We start from the raw sequence: 25547 nt of genomic DNA, 5'->3' as shown, positions 1-25547 counted from the left end.
TTTTTCCTTTCCAAGATTTGGATCATTAAGGTGCATACGGCATGTTTAATTAATTAATATCTTTAATATACTTCTTTTGAGATGGAGGTAGTAGTGTGGATGGATAGCTAGATAGACCGGCCTTCTTTTGAAAAAAAATAGATATACTCCGAAGATTTTTTTTTAATTTCGACATGATACTTCTGAAGTCAACCAACATATTTCTTTTCTTCTCCTATATCATATTGAAAGGGCAAAACTGTTTAAAAAACCAGAGATTTCTTGTGTTGGGGATTCGCTGCCGGCCGGCTGTTGCTGCTAGAGTCAACCCACAGATTTCTGACATGTCAGCGCAGGCGCAGCGCTCCGGCCTGCGGCGGCACAGTATATAGAGCACCCCCTGTCGCTCGCTTCTCGCATCCTTCCCCTCCTGTTCTTGCTCCCCCTCTCTGTTGTTGAGTAAGGGAAATGGGAGCTCTTGTGATAAGGGTTGCTTGCGCGTGGTTGCTTTTGTTGCAGCTCACCGGAGCGTCCCATGTCGTCTACAACTACAAGGAGCTTGAGACGGAGGCGGCCACGGCGAACGTGCCGCCGTCCATCGTCGACCCCCTCCTGAGAACCGGGTACCACTTCCAGCCCCCCAAGAACTGGATCAATGGTAACGTAAACCTTCTGACCTGACCTTGAATATCGCGGTAGAACGTGCAGGTTTTGAATTTTGCCGGCCGACGACTGTATATAGGGCACTCTGCTCGCTCAAGGAGAGACCCGACAGACAGAAGTTTCCAATTGCAATCATACAAGCTAAATCACAATTCACACAGACTAACCAACCAGCAAAAAAAATTTAGGGTGATGTGTTAAACATCTCCTGAAAGAAGAGGCTAAATAAGCTTGAACATTTATTGCTATTCCTACGACAGAGAACATTGATATGACTGACAGCCCAGTCATTCTTGTCAAATCAAAAAATCACGATCTGCATGCTTAACGGCTCAACACAGCAACTCAACTCTGTGTCTACAATTTTCTTGCTACGAAAAATTAGTATGTTAGTAGTAGAGTTGAGAGTCAGCCAATGCTATGACCCTACCATGCTCCGGGCTGTAATCTGGCAGCAACCAACATGGACTGAAAAAGTTTCAGAAGTCGTTTCGCTGAAGCTCAAAGGTCCCAGTGAACAGAAAATTGCACCATTTTTACTGATTTATTTAGTAACAACAATTGTTGCCAATGTTTGACTCTAACTCCATTTTCTAATCTTTTACGGTGGGCTGCTCTCTGATTGCATCGGCGGCGTATCTTTGCAACTTCAGATCCCAACGGTACGTCATTTTATTTCCCAGCCCTTATTATTCCTGTTTTTTATAGTATGCATCTGCTGGATTTCTGTATATGCCAAATACTCCCTCCCTTTTTATTTATAAGGCGCACACGTATATCAAGATTCAAACTTTGCAATTTTTGACCAATAGTTTGACTATTAATTTTTTATTTTTATAATGTAAACTTTACATGGTTGGATTTGTAATTAAATATAATCTATAATAATCGTAGTTTATAACCATAAATAATATAATGTAAGATAAATAAATGATCAAAGTGTTATTTAGAAGATCATGCCAAGTTATACTATGCAACTGTCAACTTCATTCATGACGATTATTACAGAACATGTAACATGCAAATGGGAGACACTTTGCTCTCTCTCGTCTCTCCTATTGCTAGATGAACAAATTTAAGTTTCCTCCACAAGAACGAACACCATGCATAATTTAGTTCCATCTCAATTGATGTTCTAATATAGGTGGAAAGAAATAACTTCCGGGTTCAAAAACAAAAGAAAGAAATAACTTAACTTTGGGCTTTGCAAATTAAAATTTTCGATTTGCTGAATGAATCCGCAGCGCCCATGTACTACAACGGCTGGTACCATTTCTTCTACCAGTACAACCCCAAGGGCGCCGTGTGGGAGAACATCGTGTGGGCGCACTCGGTGTCGCGAGATCTCATCAACTGGGAGGCCCTAGAGACGGCGATCGAGCCCAGCATCCCGGGCGACAAGTACGGCTGCTGGTCAGGCTCGGCTACCACGCTGCCCTGCGGCACGCCGGTGATCATGTACACGGGCATCAACCGCCCGGACGTCAGCTACCAGGTCCAGAACATCGCCTTCCCGAAGAACAAGTCAGACCCGATGCTCCGGGAGTGGGTGAAGCCCGGGCACAACCCCATCATCGTGCCCGAGGCCGACATCAACGCGACGCAGTTCCGGGACCCGACCACCGCGTGGCTCTCCGGCGGCCAGTGGCGGCTGCTCATCGGCAGCGCGGCCGAGGGCGGCTCCCGGGGCGTGGCGTACGTGTACCGGAGCCGCGACTTCAGGCGGTGGAGGCGGGTGGAGCGGCCATTGCACTCGGCGGCGACGGGGATGTGGGAGTGCCCGGACTTCTACCCGGTCGAGGCGGGCTACGCCGACGGGCTCGAGGCCTCCGCGTCCGGGCCGAAGGTGAAGTACGTGCTGAAGAACAGCCTCGACCTGCGGCGCTACGACTACTACACCGTCGGCACGTACGACGAGAAGGCCGAGCGGTACGTGCCGGACGACGCCGCCGGCGACGAGCACCACCTGCGATACGACTACGGCAACTTCTACGCGTCCAAGACGTTCTACGACCCGGCGAAGAAGCGCCGGGTGCTCTGGGGATGGGCCAACGAGTCCGACACCCGCACCCACGATGTCGCCAAGGGGTGGGCTGGAATCCAGGCGATTCCAAGGAAGGTTTGGCTCGACTTCAGCGGGAAGCAGGTGTTGCAGTGGCCGATCGAGGAGGTCGAGGCCCTCCGGCACCAGCCAGTCACTCTCAAGGACAAGGTGATCAAGCCAGGGAAACACGTCGAGGTGACGGGGCTACAGACAGCACAGGCTGACGTGGAGGTGAGCTTCGCGTTGTCGAGCCTGGAGGGGGCCGAGACGCTGGACCCGGCGCTCGCCCACGACGCCGAGAGGCTGTGCGGCGTCAAGGGCGCCGACGTGCAGGGCGGCATCGGGCCGTTCGGGCTGTGGGTGCTCGCGTCCGCCGACATGCAGGAGAGGACCGCGGTGTTCTTCAGGGTGTTCAAGGCCGCCAGCAAAGACAAGCCCGTCGTGCTCATGTGCACCGACCCAACCAAGTGAGTGAGAGCACGCAGGTGCCTTTGCTACAGTAGTCACGCACTGAACCTGAACTACACTGACATTTTAATTCCCTCTGTCTCTTCCGGACAGGTCGTCTCTCAATCCAGACCTGTACCTGCCGACATTTGCAGGTTTTGTAGATACAGAACTTCCAGACGGCAAGATATCTCTGAGAACCTTGGTAATTAAGCATACAATTCGCCGATGACAAGATTGGTGATTCTTTAAATTTTCCTTAGTTGTTTTCATGTTAATCTTGCGTGTGCAGATCGACCGATCCGTTGTTGAGAGCTTTGGAGCCGGGGGCAAGACGTGCATCCTCTCGAGGGTCTACCCGTCGCTCGCCATCGACAAGAACGCCCACCTCTACGTGTTCAACAACGGCAAGGCGGACGTCAAGGTGTCGCTTCTGACGGCGTGGCAGATGAAGAAGCCACTCATGAACGGCGCCTGAAAATCTGAGAGGAAATATGCCGCATTGACTAGTAGGAATCAATAATCTTGAAAGGAGGTGCCTGCTAGTCATATGCATGAACGCGAACTAACGATGTATGATGCCTACATAAAGGGCCTATACAATTGCAGTGCATTTTTGCTGATTTGGCCTTATAACATTAGCTTTTAGTCTTACCGCTGCATGTTTACTTTGTTTTGGAAATTAACTGCCATACATCCCATTTATCGTGGCTAGGACTCTCCTTACATCCACATTTTGAGCAGTAATATGTACACAGAAGGAATATAAGCCCTTCCCTTCACGGAAAGGAGGGAGTGGTCTCATTTTTCCAAAGTAGAATATAACTAGTTTGGGCTTTCATCTTGAAGGCTCTTGCTATTCCTGTTCTGCGTGACCGAGTTTTGCGCCAACATTTGCCTCCCATCTCGTCTACATGGCGAACAGAGATGATTTTCTACAAAGTTTTCTAAAAAGAATTAGAGAAAAGTATTTTTTTTTAAATCTTTCAGGAAAAAGGTAAGTTGCAGAGAGAAAATCTTTCAAAAACAGTAGGCAAAAGAGATTATCAGTTGGTTCCTCTTTCGGTGGCGCAGTGTCCGGGCGAGGGGAAGTGGCTCGAAGATGACGAGCATAGGCGGAACATGGGCGCGGAGTAGACCGCGGTCGCGAGCGGGGTGGAGGCGGCACAGCAAGCGTGCGACGGTGCGGTTAGCGATGGGGACGGGAGGCGGAGCGCTCATTTTTTTCTCTTTTTTTTGTCTGTATTTGTTTTTTCTCATGAAAAGATGATGCAATGGAAAAGTTATGTATATAACTTTTATATTTTTTATAAGTTTTTTCTTATTTTTCATAATTATTTCTTTTTTATAATTTTTGCTTTATTTTGCATAAGTTATGTATATAACTTTTTTATTTTTTATAAGTTTTGCTTCTTTTACATAAGTTATATATATATATATATTTTCTTTTTATATAAATTTGCCCTTTTGCATAAGTTATATATATATAAATTTTTTATACAAGTTTTTGCAAAAGTTATATGGCACAACATTTTCCCTTGAAATTTGTTTTGCAATATTTTTTTTGGAAAAGTTAATTATTTAAGAGTAATGGAAGAAGGGGTCTTCTTGTTTCCAGAGACGGGAGGTGCGCAGAAGTGCACCGAGCACGCAGGTCGGAAAAGGAACTATTGGAACAGTAACACCGCACGCGATGCGGTTTCCAAAAGGGAATGAGGCAGCAAAATAATATTCTATAAAAGGTAACCGTGGCCTAGTCGGGAATCGATGGCCGGGAACATTCCCAGCGCGCACTAATTAGCGTCACCAGCTAAGATCCAACCTCCTTTTTAATTTCTGACTTTTGCACGATCAAATAAATCCCCTAAACAAAATCTGCAAATCATTGAGCTAATTGTTGATCGAGATTATGATATTTGACTAACCTTGCAATATGTGTATGCCTAAGCTAAAAAGAGTAGAGATGGTGGGAGTATGACTTGAAAGGCTTCGTAACTTTGTTCGGCGCTTAAAAAACGTCCCTGGACTACTTAGGGCAACCCTCTGTTGTTCATGTGCCTTCCGCTCATAATGTATTTTGAGGTTAAAGAGTAGGGATCTATTTATAGACTTCACTTCCAGGTGTTACAAATATTCTACCCGTGTTCCGGAAAATCCATGTGACTCCTGAACCATATCACCAACCACGAACTATCAGACATGTCAATTTGTTGAGTCTAAAATATATACCGGTTCCTAGCATACATGTGTGAGTTATGTGTCATGATCAATTGTGTATATGAGATCAATTCCAATATGATCATGCAAAACAAGTCCATCTCTTCCGTCGTGCTGTACCGGGTCAAACATGTACGTACATAAGAAATATTCCAGTAGAGTGGATCTTAATTAATTGCACCTCGAGTATCACTTCCTCGAGTTAAATTCCGCATCAATTATTCCCTATCACATGTATCCAAATAATTCCAGATTGAGTTGAACAATAATCACATTATATAAATAATGTTGAAAGCCATATAAAAACCCAACAAATCTCTCTCGTTTCTACCATCAACGAATTTGGAAGGATGGCCCAGCCCAGTTGTTGCTGGTGGCTAAACACAGTACGAACTTGCATTGTGCAGCTTCCTGCTGTGCTATCCTTCCGTTGGGTTAGCGTCGCACAACAATCAGCTGCATCACGCCAATGGAGATGGTCAGATGGAGCACTCCATTTGCGTGCCATGTCAGTAAGCCACTTAGCCAACCTATTGTTAAAATGATTAGGTGGCTAAAGCACGCTGCTAAAGGCGCTGCCACTTTGCATCCGCGAAAAGGGAAAAGAAAAGCCGAAAAGGCAATTCCAACGACGGAATCGACACCATCGGCTGGACCTGTCGCGCCGCGCCGTTCGCTGTCCTTCGCACTGCGCTGATCCCAGTTTCGGGCAAGAGTTGTAGCCTTCGACTCGCCGACCGTGTCCGTTCCTTTTTCGAGAAAAGCTCTACCTCCCACTAGGTACGTTTTCCAGCGTCACATCGTTCCCTCTACTTTCTCTGTGGCAGCACTTGACTTGGCATGCGTGGTAGGCGATCACCGGCCATGGGAAGCGAGAGGGGAAATGCTTCGCGCACAACACTGCAAGAATACTACTTTTGCCCCGTAGCTTCTCAATAAAAGGCTAACCGTTTTCAGTACACATTTGAATAACCGTGGGAAATGAGTTTGGGGAGGATTACATTATTGGTGATTTGATCACAGTTTGGAGTGATAGCAGTGCCCGGTTCTCAATACGTAGTGTCATCATGAGGCGGCAAGCTAGTACTCCGTACATGGCATCAAGCATGGTGCGGCCTGCTGAATTGTCTCCACCTGGACCGCCAGTGCCATCTCAAGGGCCTCCGCAATTCTAAATTCCCAACCGTATCTTCTGTGCTGCGGATTTCATATTGTCACAAAAGTTTTCGGGTCGCCTAGCTGGCTACTTTGTGACAGGAATTTCGGACTGTTAACTGTGCCAAAGTTAACACCAACTAGTGGCCTTTTGGTTGTGACGGCAGAAAGGGCCGGACTCTATGATCTGGCCCATTTATCTTGGGCCATGCCGAAGACTGATCTGGGCCAATAACACCATCTTTTTCCTTTTTTTCTTTTTTTTTCTTTTTTTTTGGGTTCGTATAGCTGACACTGTCAGTGAAACTGCAACCATGAGGCTACACATCGTTCAGACTTCAGACTCAGCAGAGCACAGCTGGATCACCCACGAGAGAGAGGAGCACGTACGCATGAGAGCATGCATCATCATGTATGGCTCGCCCGCACCGCAGGTCCGCAGCCGCGCATGCACCCACCACGTACCCTCCGCGCGCGACGCCCGTCAGTCCGTCCGTCGACCCCCATGGCGCTCCCGCCGCTACTTATCCCTCGCCGCGCCACGACACGCCCCCGCCCTGCCCCTCCTACCCCTCCATTGCTCCTCGGCCTCCTCACCGAAGCGCTCGGCGCCGAGGGCTTCCGCTCCGACGACGCCGCCGCCTCCGCCACCCCCACATGGCGGACGACGCCGTCGCCGGAGCGGCCGGTCACTGCGCGCGGCCGGCGCCCCCGCCGCCGTCGTCCAGGAGGCAGCAGCACCTCGACGACGGCGACGACGACGCCGGCCGCGGCGGCAGCGACGTCGGGCACCGCCAGCACGACGTGATCATGCTGCGGCGGACGAGGAGCGGGCGGGCGTTCCCGCCGCCGATCTCCGTGATCGGCAAGGGCGGGCGGCCGTGGCTCAGCCTCCGGGCGCACCGCGAGGGCGGGCGCCTCGTGCTGCGGGAGATGCGCCTGCCGTCGCAGGAGCTGCTGCAGCCCTGCAAGGAGGACGGCAGGTTCAAGCTCCTCATCCACCCGGAGGCCGGCGGCCGGGCGGCGGCGGCGGCACCGCAGGAGCGGCACGGGAAGGAGAAGAGTGCTCTTGATCAGCTCACCAGATGATCTGCCGCCACGTCATGGTCGGTTAAAAAATCGGGTAGATCTCCCTGTTTAGTTGCTGAGAGCGCTCGGATTCTTGCTTTTGCTTCCTGCAACCATTGTCCACAATCTTTGCCTTCCGGCAAGTTAATACATGGTCGGAACATTGAGGCATTTCTTGTGTTGTCCAACGCGTTCAGCACTTGGCGTTGTTGCATGCTGTCTTATACGATTCGATCTGCTGCGTTGCATTGCATGGGAATGCTGCACAGCCGAACGCTCAATTAGATCGGCAACAATCACGAAAGAAGGTTGCTATTTAACACACTCGTGATCAGGCATTTTTCAGGTGACGCTCATCAGTATTCAACATGCGGACAAATTCTCTCACGTCACTCTCCTGTCCCCTCCATTTGCAGCGACATCCCTACTATTGGATCATATCCTCCATCTTGGCCGGTCCATCCGGCCATCTCACAACCCCTAGACTAATATAGACTAATATAGACTAATATAGTATTAAATATAGACTAATTACAAAACCAATTTCACAACCCCTAGACTAAATCGCGAGATGAATCTATTAAGCCTAATTAGTTCATGATTTGACAATATGGTGCTACAGTAAACATTCGCTAATGATGGATTAATTAGGCTTAATAGATTCGTCTCGCGATTTAGCCTAGGGGTTCTGCAATTAGTTTTGTAATTAGCTTATGTTTAGTCCTCCTAATTAGCATCCAAATATCCGATGTGACACGGACTAAACTTTAGCTCTAGGATCCAAACACCCCACTCGTGGGGGTGGACCATGTTCACCGTTATTCATGTTAGATCACCTGAAATTTTGCGGAAAATGATCACTCCTTAAACAACACAAACTTCAAGACTAAATTCCAGATAGGAAAGCTATCCTATACTCGATCGGCCATCTCTTTCCTCTTCGGCACCAAAATATTTTCATAAACCCTCAATTCTTCAACCAATCCCATCTCTTCCACCTCACCTCCAAGAGGTATGTGGACTTGGGGTTAGCTAGGGATATGGGGCTTAGGATATATGGATTCTGAGAAAGGGCTAGGGACGAAGGCTGCCATGGTATAGTTGCGTGGGATTGGGCAAGGAGCTGTTAGAACCGTTGAAGGCGGGTTGGAATGAGGAAAAATGGACAGGCTGTGTTGTTGCACTCTACACAAAAAGGTTGAAAGGGGGCTACCTTAATTTTCTTATATGCTTGGGGACACGTTTCAGTCCCCTTTTGAAAGCTCCCAGTCCTCGGGCTGATAGATTGAACTTAATCTAGCATTAACTTAAACATAATCTTAGCTTAGCCTAATCATGATCACTAACTTAACTTCATACGGAATACTTAGATTAGACTAACCAGAGCACGTAGATGCCATTAGCTCCTCTGTTGTTGTAGCAGGGCTGATGTAAATGAAGTAAACGTGATCTTCACCAGCTTAAGAGCTTTAGAGCTCTCTGTTGGTGAAGACTTAGATATCGATGACGAACTGTACCCTCCTGGACGTCACCTTTGCTGAACTCGACGTAGATCATGATTCACATCTTAAGAACAGGAATTCTTGATCTGCAGTAGATGGATCTCATGCTTCCAATCCCTTTAGTGCCCTAATTGATTGGTGTTTAGCCTAATGACGAGATTAGATTGATGCACGGGGCACCTTCCAATTCATATATACTAGTCCATCAACCCGTGCTCCCACACGGGCTAATATGTTTTTTAGAAGCTATTGTATTTAAAAATTATTTAGAAATTAAACTTCTAGCTAATAATCAAAATTGTTCACCTACTACTCTCTTATTTTTCAATACTTCAACATAATACTTATAGAGATATGTATCTATCTTTGTCCAGTTGTGATTGATTTTTAATTAATAATTACTCAATGCACTTTTTCATCCATATTCATATTTTTCCATTTTGTATCACACCTTCAATCCTCCATACATTATGTTTAGCATACAAATCAATATTTTTTATCGATTCCTCACATACATGTATAAATAGTCTAAATGGTGGCAGTCATCATGTGTATATACTTTAACTTAGTATTTTTATATTAACAATGACATAAATACGTAATTTAAAATTATATATTAATTTACCTTTTAACATTTTTGTATAATGCACATGATGGTAATTAGATTAAGATTTAAATATTTACTTTAGGTTATTTTTAATAACGACATACGTGGATAACATAGATAAAATTTTAGAATGACATTTTAAGTTATGCTTTATAATGATGTGTATTAGTAAATTGGATGAAGGTTATGGGGTTACTTTAGATTATTTTTTATAATAGCTGAGCTCGGTAATTGAAATATAGGTTTAGAGCTCATTTTTGAATATTTTCATAATAATAGTGGTGGGTAACTTTTTAGAAAATATAATAGATCAATGACTATGATTATTAGAGTTTACAGGATTGATGTTTGACGTTTTTAATTTTTATGAGAATTTGTCTCTTTTTTCTGGCTTGTCTCGTGGGAACTAATGCGAAGCCTCCAATGAAAAAAAATGAGACTATAATGCTAAAAAACTATTACCATAAGCTAGCTCTCGTTTGTTAAATATTCGAACACACAATGCTTATGTAGATATATACTTAATATCTTCATCCAATTGTGATAGATTTTAGTTAGCAACTACTCTATAATATTTTCATCCACATTTATAATCTTTAACTTTTCACTTTGCATCGCAGGTATGCACTTGAATTTGTTTAATGAACCTTAAGTTTGAGATACAATTTTAGCATAGAAATCTATATTCTCATCACTTTATATCCTTATAAATGGTGACACACATCATGCGTATAGACCTTAATTATTATATCGTATACCAATAGTGCAAGATATAGACGATTTAGAATCATATATTGCTGTATATTTTTAATTAAGGTTATTTGATTTAAACGTAGAGTTATCTCATGTTATTTTTAATAATGTCATGTGTGGGTAATATAGATGCAAATTTTAAGGGGTTTAAATTTTTTAAGTAATAGTGGTAGGCAATTCAGTTGCAAATTAAGGGGTCATTTTAAATATTGTTTATAATGGCATAAGTGGGTAATTTTGATGAAGATTAGGGGGTTACTTTAGTTTATTTTATATAATGGCAGAGGTGGGTAATTTATATATAGATTTAGGGGGTTACTTTAGGCTATTTTCATAATGGCATAGGTGGGTAATGTTTTAGAAAACATAATAGATCCAATGGCTATGATGATTTGAATCTATTGATTGATGGTCGAATGTTTTGCTTTTTTGTGAGAATTTCTAGGATTTCTATCTTTTTCCAGAGTATCCACCTAGGAATCATATGTGGCTTCACCTGGAGGCTTCAAAAGGAGCCTCCAATTAGTAATATAGATTTAGGGGGTTACTTTAGGCTATTTTCATAATGGCATAGGTGGGTAATTTTTTAGAAAACATAATAGATCCAATGGCTATGATGATTTGAATCTATCGATTGATGGTCGAATGTTTTGCTTTTTTGTGAGAATTTCTAGGATTCTCTCTTTTTCCAGAGTATCCACCTAGGAATCCTAGGTGGCTTCACCTGGAGGCTTCAAAAGGAGCCTCCAATTAGTAATAGTAAGATAGCACTGTGGAAGAGTCCTAGAAGGTTATGTGTTAGGTGTGCTTGCCGATCACAGCACCTGAGTCCTACTCACATATATGACGGTGGAAATATGTATGCGAAAAGGTTTGTTCTCTTGGTTGTTATGCCGAGATCACAAAATATCCAACACGGGCGGGCACCATTAAGGATTTGACTCTTTAACAGCCATCAGCAGTAACATTTTTGAGTAAGAAGAACACCAGAGGCTTTAAGCCAGGTACAAGGGCCACTTTGGCCGAAAAACAAGAACACCGCGGAAGACAACTAATGGCGACACAACTGAAAAGGGTAGTGGATGTAGTATAAGGGGTGAACTATGCATCAATATTAAGGCAATTCTATAGTAAAAGGTTGCTTATGCATGGTGAGCGCCAACAGCTTACCACATACTGGGAGTGAAAGTATCAATTCCGGTTTGTCGTAAAGGGATTTTTTTTTCTAAATACAAATCGTCGATAATGTCATTTTCCTTTCAACCCAGCAGTGGGTTAACCGGCAGTGAGGGCTCAGGGGACGGCAATAAAAACTCAGATTTATTTGTATAGTATTAGTAGTGTAACTAGATGATGGATGGAGTCCTCTGCTGAATCAACCCGTAGATGTTGGTTTTTATTTGGTTTGGTACACATTTATGCATGACACATACGTGCCCAATAGTGCTATGCGGCTAGGTAGTTGCACGCAAGCAGAGCACATGCACTTGTTGATCGGATGCATGCGTGATGATGCTCGAACACGACTACCTTCAAGTCCTTTTGAGAATTTTGGGAAGTTGCACAGGGTAGCGGTGGATGCAGCCGGCCCACGGCCCGTCGCCGGGCTCTGCCGCCGGCTTGATGCACTCCCACACGACGCTGCTGCAGTCTATACCGGGGCTGAAGGAGATCATGCACACCCGGTCACCCTTGCTCATCCGGCCCTTGGCCTCGATGTAGGCGAGCTCGTACAGCAGCGAGCTGCTCGCCATGTTCCCGAACCGGTGCAGCGTCATGTGCGACGCCTCCATGTCGCCGTCAGAGAGGCCGAGGCCGCGCTGGACCTCGTAGAGCACCCTGCGCCCGCCCGGGTGGATGCAGAAGTGCTGGAACACCTTGTGGAAGGCCGGGCGGTAGCACCTCTCCTTCGCGCGCGCCTCGCCGCTCGAGAACCTGTGCCTGAGGAAGGAGAACGCGACCCGGAGGAGCACGGAAACTGGCAGGACGGCGGGGCCGAAGGCTATGATGTGGCTCTTGAGCGCGTTCGCGGCGACGACGGGCAGGTCCTTGGAGAGGTTGATGCCCGTGATCCCCTCGTCGTCCTCCTCCTGGAACGCGCACCGGTAGTCCCCGTCCTGCGCGGCGGTCAGCGTGCGGACGATGGGGCCGAGCCGGAAGCGGGCGCGCTCCGGCGAGTTGGACATGATTATGGCGGCGGCGCCCATGCGGAAGAGGACGTTGGGCACGAGCATCTCGCGCTCGGTTCCGGTGTAGAACATCGACGACAGGATCTCGGTGGCCACGATCAGGACATGGCTCCCCGGCGGCGCCACCTGCAGGAGGTTCTTGGCGAGGCCGACGCAGATGAGGGCCCCGCTGCAACCCATCCCGGACAGGTTCACGCTCCGCACTTCGGCGCGGAGCTTGTACCTGTTCACGATGACGTCGGCGAACTCCGGCGTCAGCGTGGTGAAGCTGCAGGTTACGATGAGCGTGTCGATGTCCCCGGGGTTCAGCGTGCTCCGGGCAAATGCCTTGTCGACGGCGGAGAAGATGACCAGCTCGGCTTCCTCGCGGGAGGCCTCGACGCCGCGCTCGGGGGGCATGTAACGGTAGGAATCCGGGACGCTGGTCTCCTCGCCGATTGCGGACCGCTCGTACAGCCGAACCATGAACTTGGTGCTCTCATCATCGACGAACCAGGTCATGAGGCGTCCGTGTTCCAGGGCCATCGCGAACGGGACCCTGTGGCGTGGCTCCCCCAGGAAGCAGCCGTAGTCCACGAGGTACACGTCCCGCGACCGGCAAACCCGCCACAGCATGACCACGCCGGCACCCAGGGTAAATGCCATTACGACGTGAAGTGGAGTGAGCAAGCCAACGAGTTCGCCATGGCTGACTAACACCCATGCTCTCTGAAGCGCAGCTACGACCGCCATGGCGAGCTGGAAGGAGCATCTAAGGGCCAGTCTCGGTGGTGTGCAGTGTGCACCACGGTCCACGGTATTCTATGCACGACTCTATGCCTCAAGTACACGAGGATTATACCATTGGCTTTCCCTTTAAATAGCCCTTGCTCAGTACACAACCATGCAACAAGCCAGCAGTGTCCCATAAGATTGCATAGCTGTGTGGGCAGGGACAGGTTTCGTCGAGAGTTGATATGTCGTACTCCTAGCACATGGGGAGGCTGTCGGCATATATAAATTGAAGGGACAAACGAGTAGTTGAGATTAGCAACGTTCAACCGTATCAATGGAGTATACCGTATACTCCCTTTTTTTCTAATTAACTTATCAAGTCAGCAAAACTAATAATATGATATAGTATTTAATGCCTATAAAATCCCGTGACACTGCGCCAGAAATGATTTGTGCTGGTACGTCGAAATTAGCATGCTGGCGGACGGAATTGGCACCCGCCAGCACAAAAATAACCGGGGCCACCGGGCTAGTGCCCGCCACACAGATCTGTGCTGGCGGGTGATCTAAGCACCCGTCAGCACAAATGCCGCCCAGATAAAGCCGCGAACAACTTCTTGCCCAGCCAACCTTCCATTTGGAGCTTGCTCGAGAGGAGCTCGGGAAAAGCTCCAAAAATACCAAATCTAAGGGGGAAAGTTTTACTCTTATTTTCTTTGGAGGAGGTGGCTATAAAAGATAAGTTTGTGCCATTCCAACCTTCTTTTTCAACTTCTATCCATCATTTCTAGCTTCATTAGGTTGTCATCTAGATCTAGATCTAGACCTAGAAGAGGGAGGGTGGAAGAGAGAGAGAAAATAACTAGAGATGGATTATTTTTTAAATAAAATTCTATGGTCATATTATAACCATTACAATGCTATGTTTATCATTTTAATGTAATATAGAATTGAGTTTTATTATATTTTTCCTACTTATTAATTATTACATCCATAGTTTTAATTAATGAGTTTGATTGAATTTAATGTATAATTGAGTTTAATTTTTTTCCTTCTACTTATTAATGTACACTCATTAGGTTTTTGTTTTGATTTTACTGAATTAGCTATGCCACAAATTAAAGTATTAGGGATGTTGTTGGTTTGTTGACGATTGCTTCTACTCCCGACAGTCACCTCGGGGATAGTTTGTGCACTTGAATGGTTTTGCAGGCATGGTGAAACACTTTTATGAAAAGAGAAGAAATTGAAGGATAATAAAGGTGACAAAAGTGAAGAAGCATAAAGACAGGTTGTGGACGCTGAGAACAAGGATTTCAACAATCACAAAAGGCTTCATCTTTTTCTTCCATGCCAAGCACAATGCTAAGCATGGTGGTGGACTTGCCGGACGAAGAATACAAGGATCACAGTCGTCAGAAGATGCTCATTTTTCTTCTTCCATGCTAAGCACAATGTTTAAGTATGGGGAAGCTGCACTACACTTCATTACAAGCATCGAAAGGATAGTAAATTTTTCCTCAACCTTCTCCCATCTCTTTCTAAATGCCTGTGTATATAAGCCTTCAACCATAGACTCGATGCAACCTTTGTATATCTCTCGATAATAACATGGCTACTAGAAGTACAACCTAGTTTTTATTTTCTTTAAATCATGATCACCATCACCTTGTGCTCACCACGATATTAATAATTTTTATATAATCTTGCTTATGGAAAAATGATGAAGGTTGCCGCTTTGTTTTACCTACACAATGTTGTATATGAATTAACCAATTGCTCTCTGTTTAATGAACTTAAATTGATTAAATATCGGCTCTTCTAATTGTGGAGGTTAAATGACTAAACTCTAGATCCACAAACTCTATGTTGCTCTTTAATTTAAGTTTTTTGATGACCTGATAACTTGATTTATTTTTATTTAAAATTGATTCATATGCTTTCTACATTTGTGAATCTTTTGCAAAGTTCTACCTACCAGAGCCTATATACATGCATGATCTTTCATGATGAAACCTTTAGATTGCAAACTTATATTTTGTTGAGTTGGATTAAGATTGATTTCTATGGTATGAGACTTAGAAGCTGGCCATTTCCTTTGTGTAAATCTTTTTTCTTGCTAACCTTTTTGTCCATGCATTGTGAGTTTCTATACTGGAAATTTCACAAACCTCGCTGGACATCCAACCTAAACCCAAACTTTCATATTTTTTTGTGACTACCTCCTTGACCACAACCCATTATTGAGTATGGAAAAATAATTTGATAAAGATTCAGAAAATTAATCAGTGTATTTTCAAGAAAATCAAGACCTGGAGGCATCCACCAGTATGGAGAATAAAAAAGCGACAAAAATAGAGGCCAGAAGGGATCAGCCTGGACACTACCAGGCTGATCGGCCTGAGGTGTTTCCCCCTCTGTTCTCTCTGAAATTTGATGTGGAAGTCCCTCCAGAGGAATAAAATATTTTTTTCTCCAGAAGATCGAAGATTTTAGTACTTACATCAGTAGTTTATCTTTCTTCCTTTTCATACTCGAGGACGAGCATTGTCTAAGCATGGGGGAGGAGTCATTGCATTATCCCTGACTACTGCTGAGTAAAGTACTATGTTGCAAGAAGTTCTAAGGAGTAAAATAAAAAAAATGAGGAAACAGAAAGAAAAATGAGGAAAAAGAAAGAAAGAAGAAAGAACAGAAAAATGAATGAATAAGAGAAAAAATAAAGGAGAAAATTAATAAAATATTCCTCGGTTCTTTAAGTCTCATTGAAAGTTCCCAATGCTCTCAATATTAATGATTGATCTATACTTATTTTCCAACCATGTGCAATTCGATAACGAGGACTTTATTTGTGCCTTAGAATCATTCATTTGCCACTTGCACATACCCACTTATCTAAATGTGTGTGTTTCATCCCTCTCCCTCTCCAACATTTATTTTTCATGGCCTTTTTGATAAGTCTCAGCAATCCCAATAGATCTCTCTCTTAGTTTGATAATATTTCAGATATAATATTTTGCTAGGGTTGTTTCTACCTACCAAGCTTCACATAAGTCTTCCACTTTCATATATGAGTAGAATAGGTTGAAAATAATATAGTATAGGCTTGAGTGACTTGATGAGATGAGTGTTTCAATGAACTATTGTAGGAGAATCTCACTTGTGTTGGATTTGCATCTTTTTGAAAAATTCTTCATGATAGAACAAGGTAAAGGTCTGAAGTTCATTTAAGTTCACGAGTATTGTATTTATTTTATTGTGGCATGTTCTTTATTGCTAGTCTATCTTCCATGATGAAAAATAGCCGGTCACAACATAAACTTTAAATGCTAAATACTTGAGAGAGAAATGTGTCTTGTTATGTATAACTAAGGGCAGGGATGACATTGAAAGGCAATCTTGATTTCCTGATTAAGCAAGTATCCTGGACTTGCTCGAGGACGAGTAAAGTTTAAGCATGGGGGAATTGTTGGCACTCATTATTGATACACTTTTACTGCTAGTTAAGTGGTGTTTTCATATATACTCTTATACTACCCCGCCACTTAGCACCTGAAATAATCCTATTTTCGCATATGCATTGTATTTTGGAGGATATTCTATTTTTGCAGGGCATTGGACATAAAAGCATATTTTTGGATTAAGCCCTGAACAAGCAACGAATGTATGAAAGACGAATGCCAGAGGGCTCAGAACAAGCCCAAGCCGATCGGCCTGGTGAAGCCCAAGCTGATCGGCCAGGGGTCTTCTAGCCCCCTCCGACACTCATTTTTGGCAAGCGCTCCTCGAAGATTACTTAAGGGCTAAGATTATGAAGATATGGCAAGTATCACTTTGAGATCAAAGAGGAATCGAAAAAGATCAGCGGAGATTTGAAAAGTTATCTCATCCCGAAGCTATCGACGTGCCAGGTCCGCATGCATACAAAAATAATCTTCCAAAACATCAAAGGAGACTTGATAACGAAGTTGGGCGCGAGAGGATAAATGGAAGGGCTAGGCCGATCGGCCTAGGGCTTTCCTTGCTCCTCTCACTTTCCTATTTCAGCCACACATCTTCCAAACTATGAGTATGCCCAAAATTCATCGGCACACAAGATCAATCTACCAGAAGTCGATGAAAAGAGGGATACACACCAGAGGGAGCTGAAGGCCGCTGCAAGTCTTCAAGGTTGTCTAGAAGATGGCTTAGGCTAGACCCTAGCCGCCATGGTCGTCCCTGCGCGGCAAAGCCATGGTGGAGTTCTGGAGCCAAGCCTTGTGATCATCAAGGCTTATGAATACACGATGGTGATATCAATCTAATCTTGTGCTTACTTTGATCTACTATGATGCATGCTTATTCTCATATGTTTAGCTAGCATATGCTCTTAGTAGGAATAGATGTAATCGTGGTGCTTAGTCTATATCTTGTGGATATATCTTAGTAGTGCGTAGGAAGTCGGTGTGATTACCTTTGTGTGGTAACAGCATGTGGGAGGGAAAAGGCTGAACAATTGCGTTGAGTAGGATCGATGACGAGTATTATGGAAGTCATTTGAGGTAAAGTTTTAAAAAACCGGAGCCGTTAACACGCACCTCGCAGTGGTGACCACAAGAAAGTAGGCCGCTTGCGAGCCGCCTTTCTAAGAGATGAATCTTTATCAAGGTGCTACATAGATTGGTTACCATTTTGGCTAGAACTACAACAAATAGATAATAGGCTCATGCTACCTTTGGTTGTGTTACCTCATATATATGGATGTGATCTGTTTACCCTATCTATAATACTTATCTCACAATTGGGTTTACCTTTATATGCAATTCATGCTTCATGATAGGATTAGACCCATTTAGCTAGATAGAGAACCCTAGTCAGTTCACTACCGATCCACGGATTGATAAACATTGGATAGCTACGATGATCCATGCGCTTGCGGTTTACAACTTGACGTGTTAACTACCGTTAACAACTTTCACACAGTGAGTGTCTTCGGTGAGAAATTAGGGTCCAAAGTTTGGGGATTAGGGTGCTGGGTAGGGGAGGGGGTGGTTGAAGCTATGAGCCTCCCAAGGTTCCCTAAGATTAGAGAAACGTTGCCGACGGCAAGATGGCCCGGTGGTGGAGGCGATGAACGAGGTAAGGTGGCAGTGGCGCCACCGGCGGGGCGGTGGAGGACCACCGATGGGCAGAGTAGGGATGGCAACGGGGCGGGTCAGGGTCAGGTGGAGCTTCCACGGACCCACCCTCGAAACCTGAGCCACAAATCCGCCCTGGCACCAAAACAGCAAACGGTGCACCCGCCCCGAACCCGACGGGGGCCCAACACCCAAGTCGAGGCCAACCAGCGGCTGCTTGTTGATTGCCTTGTTCTTTTGGAAAAGGAGGAGCGGAAAAGAAAGATTGAGAAACTAATGTTGTTGGGCTGATTTGGGCGAAAAAGAGAGATAAAAAATGGCTGCTTGCTTGCATCTCCATTCTCCAATTGCTGATTGCTAGTATCTTTGACTAGACTAGAAGGGAGGAATAGATAGGGAGAGCTTGCCTATTGGCGTGCAACCGAGCAAGCAGAAAGAGCACACGCCACGGACGAACTGCAAATGGCCAGGACGGGATCCAGATGGACGTGCATGAGTCCGCATCTCCGTGAATCCATGACCCGACGACTGAGGGAGGGGCTCACCGGCCGCCACTGTTGGGGAATGCAGCACCGAGCGAGCGAGGCCTGGTGAGCCGCACGATGGTGCTGGGCGCACTAGCCGCCACTGGGGACAGGGCCGGTCTCGTGGGGGGGCGCGCTGACCGCCGCTGGGAATAGGGCCAGCCGCGCGGGGGCGCCGGGGCGCGCCGGTCGCCACCACCGCTGGGGAGTAGGGATGGGGTGGAGGGCTGGAGGCCAGCAGCCATAGTCTGCAGATGGGGGAGAAGGGGAGCAGGTGAGAGATAGAGGAAAAGGGGGAGCGGGTGAGTCTGGACCTCTGGACCGCTTCATGCTTCATGGGCCAAATTCGAGGCTCCGTGGGCCCCCGCGGGGGATTCTATAACCCGGCCCCGCACCCGCCCTATTTCGGGTCCCTGAACCCGAGACCCGCGAGGGGATTTCGGACCTACCCCCGCCCCCATTGGGTCTGAAACCCGCGGGTCTCGGGTCCAGACCAACCTGATTGCCATCCCTAGGGCGGAGTCAGCAGGGTGGGGGCTACGACGGCGACCTCACCGGGGGTGGGGACGGCGGTGAGGTAGGGTGTAGAGGAGGTTGCCATGGTCACGATAGGTTCTCACTGGAGCTCCGAGCTGGCAGTCCGCTGGTGCGAAGCTTTGGCGAGACCCTACTGCGCCCGCGGCAGGGCGGTGGCTCGTCTAGGTGGCTGTGGGGCTGACTATGCCTGTGCGAGGGAGTGCTAGCCCAAGGAAGACGATGATCCAGGAGCGTTCGATGCAAATCCAATAAGGGAAAAAATCAAGTGATGAGAGTCTTGATTTACTCTCGGGCGACAAATAAACATTCCCAAAAAAATAAAAAAAATTACTAGGTATATGCTCAATCATTGGCGAATGGACTGATGCACTTCTGCATTTTAGCCTATGCACTTTCCGTAAATTTAACCTGTCATCCAAAGAGTTCTTGCATCTGCTGGTGCGTCCGTTGTGCATCCAACGGAGGCAACTGCTTCAGGTGCACTACAAATGCATACAGAGAGTCAGTAGGCATCTACTTCGGGTGCACTACAAACGCATCCATAGTCGTAGGCATCCAAGGCTCAAGCTCTTCCATGGTTATGGGCGGGCCCCGGGCGCTTGGATGGAGAGAAATGAGTGGTGGTTTGATTTCCGGTGAAGTGAGAAGAGATAGATGGGGATAAGACTAACGGAAAATATATGAAACCTGCTTCGTCCGCCAACAAACATCGACTCCCACATGTTAGGGTGCTACCATGCTCCCAACCCATGGATGCATCTCTAAATGTGCATCAAAAATTCATCTAAAAATAAATAGGTACTTCTTGTCATCTTCTACCATCGTGCAAAATTTGAGGATTAACAAAAATTTGAACAAGATAAAACAATAAAGACAAATAGGTGCATGAACGTTACTATTTATGTATTGATTTCTCTTTTTCGTTTCATCGTGCACAATTCTTATTTATTTATGACAAGGAGTATCCATTTATATTTTTAGATAATTTTTTATGCACGTTTAAAAGTGCATCAGTTGGTTGGAAGCATAGTAGCACCTTAACCCGCGCAGGAGCACCGCAACCTTTCGTCGTCACGGCTAAGCCTAGTTTGCCGTGATCGGATGACATTAGGGGCCCACATGGCATAGGCAGTTGTTACGCCGAGCAGTTCGGTTTGTTTCCCGGTGCCGTCGAGCGTCGACGTCACCTCTTCTTCCCGCACCTTCGCATTGCAGCGCATGGCACGCGCTTCCTAGCGCACCCCACACACCGACGGACGCCCACGCAGAACAGAACCGCGAGCTCACGCCACGCCCATGGTTCCGGCTCTCTCGGCGCTCGTCTCCCGAACCCTAACACTAAACCCGTACCTCCCGCAGCCGCGGAGCCGCAGATGCGTGGCCCACGCGCGGACGCTGGCCCTGACCCCGGCGCCGGCAGCGGCGAGCGCCTTCCGTCTCCGGGCCACCGCCATTACTGACTCCTCGCCGCCACCGCCGCCGCCGTACCCTCTCGCCGAGATCCTCCCCTATGTCGCCGCCGAGTGGGAGACCATCGCCAAGGGCTGGGCGTGCGCCGCCGCCGCCGTGTACTGCCTCTCCCGCGCGGTGCCCGCCGCGGGGCGCCTGCCGCGCGCGCTCGCCGCCGCTGGCGCGGGCGCGGGCGCGGCTATTGACGTGGCGGCCAGGGGCGGGCTCGCCCTCGCGGCGTTCGCGTCCGCGCGCGCCGCCGCGGCGTACGCGCAGCAGGCGCTGCTCTGGGAGGCGGCGCTGCGGGCGGCGGGGCGGCTGCGGGAGCGCGCCTTCGCGCGGCTCCTGGAGCGCGACCTCGCGTTCTTCGAGGGCAGAGGAGGGGTGGCTGCAGGCGACCTCGCGCACCGGATCGCCGACGAGGCGGACGACGTCGCGGACGCTGTGTTCTCCGTGCTCAATGTGAGATTGCATTCTTCCCTGGTTTAGTGGTTTTGTTGCCGATCGACTCACTTTAGAGTTTAGAGAGCAACAATCGTTCGTGGAAATTCATGCTTAAATAGGTAGGTAATATTAGGTTGCTAGATGCTTGTAAGTTCCATAGTATGTAGGTTAGCTGTTCGAGGAAATGCCCGCCTAGCAGTCAGTATGTTTGCTGATTAGATGTGGCCTTATTGATTGAAAATTTCAAACTTTCTTGATCTGTGTTTTCCCGAGACCCCTTGCCATTAATCGGCTGGTTTTTCACCAAAATTTGATTGATACTTCTACATCTTTCAAGATGATGTACCAACGAATGGTACATCTCGAAATAACACACCTCATTTTGGCTACTGTAATGGTAATGGGCAGGCTCACCCCGGTTGTACCAACAAATGGTACACTACACATGCATGGATTCTGACTATTAATTTGACACAGACAATTGTGCCGACAAGCTTGCAGTTGATAACAATGGGTACTCAGATGGTGACAATCGATCCCATGCTCTCATTGCTTGCAGCAACGGTAACCAAGCTCACAGTTCATATTGTTGTTTCACAGTCACTTTTATCTTTGCTGTCTAATTTTCTTTGTACATTGTGTGAACAGGTAATTCCATGCATGTGCGTCGTCATAGCAAGTCTTGGTAAACGACTTCGTCAAATGTCCAAGGAGGCGCATCTCAGCCTTGCCATGCTCACAGCCTATCTCAACGATGTCTGGTTTAGTAGCAATTGTTTGCTCACATACCAAAAAAGAAAATCCACATCTATGCAGGGACTACAACTTTAGTTATCTTCTTTTTAGGTAGTTCCGTCGATGCTCACTGTGAAGGCAAACAATGGGGAACTCAAGGAGATATTGAGATTCCAAAAGTTAGCTCGTGACAATCTAAAAAATAATTTGGATAAGAAGAAAATGAAGACTCTCATACCTCAGGCTGTTCGAGCAACATGCATTGGAGGCCTGCTTGTGCTCTGTGCTGGGTCAATGGTTGTTTCAGGCACATCCTTTGATGCTGAAGGTTTTCTGTCTTTTCTGACAGCGCTTGCTCTTGTTGTGGAGCCTATTCAGGTCAGTTCAACATTCATGTCAAATAGTTACCTACTGTGTATGTTGGTTCTTCACCCTTTTTCTGTTGTTTCTATGACAAGTTACTCTTTGCTATTTTAAAACAAAATGGATAAGCATCTACTTTTTATGTCAAAAAAGATAATTTACTGAACTGTAGAAATGGATTAATAAACTTGAAGTGCACTCTTTGGACAAATTGACAATGCTTATGGGATTTTGTGTCCTGAATACTTTGAAAATTTCTTTCACCTTCCTGTTGGGGCATTCAGCATCTTTCCCTTGTAGACTTCCTCTCCTGATGAGGAATCATAAAAGGGTTCTAGGCTTCTAGCATTGGAGGATGAAGAAATGGTTCTTGTTCCCAGAAAACTTTCTTTAAATATTTAGAACATGTAATATGATATTTACCTTTATTTCTATTATTGCCTTGCACATGGTCATGCACCGCCTTTTTATGTAAGAACGGTCTTGATTTAGTTCTGATGGCAATTTGTATAGGATTTGGGGAAGGCATACAATGAATATAAGCAAGGAGAACCAGCGTTAGAACGCATATTTGATCTTATGAGGTTCAACCCTGAGGTACTCACTAATCAGTATGCTTGTTTCTTACCAGCTTAATTTGTCATTTTGGTTAAATTACAAGAAAAGTCTTTGAACAAGTCAACATAAGTATATTAGTCTATTTTCGTTTGGCTAAGGTGATTGAATGGCTTTACATATCCTTCGGCATGGTGAAACTGTTTGAAGGAACATCGAAATTTACTAGGATTTGATTAAAAGTAATTCAACATTTCATTTCTTTGAGAAAATATAATTTTGTGTAAAATGTGATTATTTTTAAATTTTGATCCACAGTTAACCAAGAAAATGCAGTACATAGTTGTTGGTTCTGTCTGTGATAAGTCACTTCCAGCTTTGTGTTCCTAGGTGACTGATAAGCCCAGTGCAACTCATTTACAACATGTTAATGGGGACATTAAGTTCCATGATGTTACATTTCGATATGTTGATAGCATGCCTCCAGTAGTAGATGGTGTGAATCTTCATATCAGACCGGGAGAAAGTATTGCTTTTGTTGGACCTTCTGGTGGAGGAAAAAGTACTCTTGCCAAATTACTGCTCCGCCTTTATCATCCACAAAGTGGTATTCGACTAAACACCTAAATATTGTGTACCGCCTTTTACCTTGAGCTCAAGATCTCGCATTTCCTTTTCTTGGTTACTTAAACTGCATATTTTTCTTATAATATGGATTTAGTTTTCTTTTCTTTTAGGATATATGCTTCTGGACAATCATGATGTTCAGGACATTCAATTGCAATGCTTGAGGACACACATTGCCTTTGTTTCACAGGATGCTGTAAGTACTTATTTGGTGCATGCATGATGTCCCCTTCCATTGTTCTCTTCAGATGCTGCCATATTCCAAGATTAAGATCATTTGCTTGTACAGACACGTGGCTACTAGAAGAAACATCATATCTTTTACATTCTAGTTTGTTTTATATGTGCTAAACAATATTATCATGGCTAGCTGTGGCTGAGGTTAGATCATTTTATCATGTCAATAGCAGAGCCTGTGCTTCTCGTGCAAAACGAAAAGTAAGTCGTATTTGGTGTCAGATGGATAAGTCCATTATACTAAGTATCATAAATTGTGTGTTCAAGCATGGAACTCTTAGCTTTCCATTTTGTTGATTGCTGATCTACAGCATCAATGAAATCTTGATCATAAATTGTGTGTTCTTGATCATTATTGCTGTTTGAAATGATATTTTGTTAACCTTTCCTATGCACTTCAATGAAAACTAGTTGAATAGTGCTTGGTAGTCCACACGAAATATGATTTTAACTTGTAAGTGTCATTATATTTTGCATGTATGGACTATGTATATTGTGCACTGTCATGTGCCTGCATTATTCATTTCTTGTTTATTGCATAGATGCTATTTTCTGGGACAATTGCTGAAAATATTGCTTATAGAGATCCTTTGGGAGATATTAATATGGCCAGGGTTGAGTATGCCGCTAAGATTGCCCATGCTGAGGAGTTTATTAAGATGTTGCCAGAAGGATATGATTCAAATGTAGGGCAAAGAGGTTCTAGTTTGAGCGGTGGGCAGAAGCAAAGGTAAAATACTCCCTTCTCAGTGAAAACTACCTTGTATCACAAGCTAAACAAGTGAACATTGGGATCACACGCTACCTAGTAGACAGTTTATCTTACTATTTAATGAAGTCCGTTTAACTTATATAGTGCATGTTTTTACACAGGTTAGCTATTGCCAGGGCAGTCTATCAGAACTCTTCCATACTAATAATGGATGAAGCAACTTCTGCTTTGGATATCAGGTCTGAGCTGCTACTGAAAGAAGCACTGAGGAATCTAATGACAAACCACACAGTAACTGTGAGTTATTTCTGTGGGACAAGTCTCTTGTCATGCGTTCCATTATCAATATTTTGCTAAGTGACTTTCTTGTGGCTGAATACAGGTTCTCATCATTGCTCATCAGCAGGAAATGGTGCTAATGGCTGACAGAATTGTTTCGCTAGAAGGTGGTAAATTGCAGGAGATCACAAAGTTGGATTTCTTGTCTCAAAACGGACACTTACAAAAGATCACCAGTCCTAATTAGGGTGAGTTTTGGTGTGGTAATGGTAGGTTCTCTCCAGAAGAAATGTGCATATCTTTCACCGTGGAAGAAAACAGTCGACAGTCGTTTTCTTCTCTGAGCTCTGCTTATGACTCTTGGAGTCGTGTTTAAGGCCAACAAATCTGTCAATATTAATAGAAAGATAGTCTGCTGAACGCAAGATTTACCTGGTGCAAGATCCTAACAAAACGGATTAAGGCAGGCTTTGGAGTTTTTATAACTTTTCCACACATGTACATCAGGCTGTACCCCTGTTCTATTCTATATTTGTATGCAAGCTGTATAGGCCCGCCTTCAAGCTTACTCCCCAACTATTGGAATTCAATTTAGATTATAGTTTTTTAGATCACGTTGCCACTCGTATA

At 45.5% G+C, this 25547-nt stretch overlaps 4 protein-coding genes across 5 annotated transcripts; 3 read left to right on the top strand and 1 right to left on the bottom strand.

Moving 5' to 3' along the window:
* Positions 1-384: 384 nt before the first annotated feature.
* LOC117865436 (beta-fructofuranosidase, insoluble isoenzyme 2) lies at positions 385-3767 on the top strand. 2 transcript variants are annotated; one of them, XM_034749637.2, is made up of 5 exons: positions 385-637; positions 1296-1304; positions 1887-3153; positions 3248-3338; positions 3426-3767. In XM_034749637.2, exons 1-5 carry the CDS (start codon positions 448-450, stop codon positions 3609-3611), a joined length of 1743 nt encoding a protein of 580 aa, XP_034605528.1. In that variant the 5' UTR covers positions 385-447; the 3' UTR covers positions 3612-3767. The 2 variants fall into 2 exon arrangements, with proteins under 2 accessions (XP_034605528.1, XP_072151109.1); XM_072295008.1 differs by lacking the exon at positions 1296-1304.
* A 3395-nt stretch (positions 3768-7162) lies between these two features.
* On the top strand, positions 7163-7761 carry LOC117862472 (uncharacterized). The gene has a single exon (XM_034745951.2). The coding sequence runs from the start codon at positions 7163-7165 to the stop codon at positions 7592-7594; it is 432 nt and encodes a 143-aa protein (XP_034601842.1). The 3' UTR covers positions 7595-7761.
* Positions 7762-11738: 3977 nt separating this feature from the next.
* On the bottom strand, positions 11739-13443 carry LOC117865046 (3-ketoacyl-CoA synthase 6). The gene has a single exon (XM_034749121.2). It carries the CDS (start codon positions 13354-13356, stop codon positions 11968-11970), a length of 1389 nt encoding a protein of 462 aa, XP_034605012.1. The 5' UTR covers positions 13357-13443; the 3' UTR covers positions 11739-11967.
* Positions 13444-20698: 7255 nt separating this feature from the next.
* LOC117863987 (ABC transporter B family member 29, chloroplastic) lies at positions 20699-25485 on the top strand. The gene is made up of 10 exons (XM_034747946.2): positions 20699-21427; positions 21887-21973; positions 22058-22165; positions 22256-22522; positions 23021-23104; positions 23453-23669; positions 23800-23885; positions 24469-24656; positions 24800-24935; positions 25021-25485. The coding sequence occupies exons 1-10, from the start codon at positions 20813-20815 to the stop codon at positions 25162-25164; spliced, it is 1932 nt and encodes a 643-aa protein (XP_034603837.1). The 5' UTR covers positions 20699-20812; the 3' UTR covers positions 25165-25485.
* Positions 25486-25547: the final 62 nt, after the last annotated feature.

Source organism: Setaria viridis, chromosome 7 (genome assembly GCF_005286985.2).
Source record: "Setaria viridis chromosome 7, Setaria_viridis_v4.0, whole genome shotgun sequence".
Lineage (NCBI taxonomy): Eukaryota > Viridiplantae > Streptophyta > Magnoliopsida > Poales > Poaceae > Setaria > Setaria viridis.
Note: the sequence above shows the minus strand (reverse complement) of the source record. Positions and strands in the feature narration are given on the sequence as shown.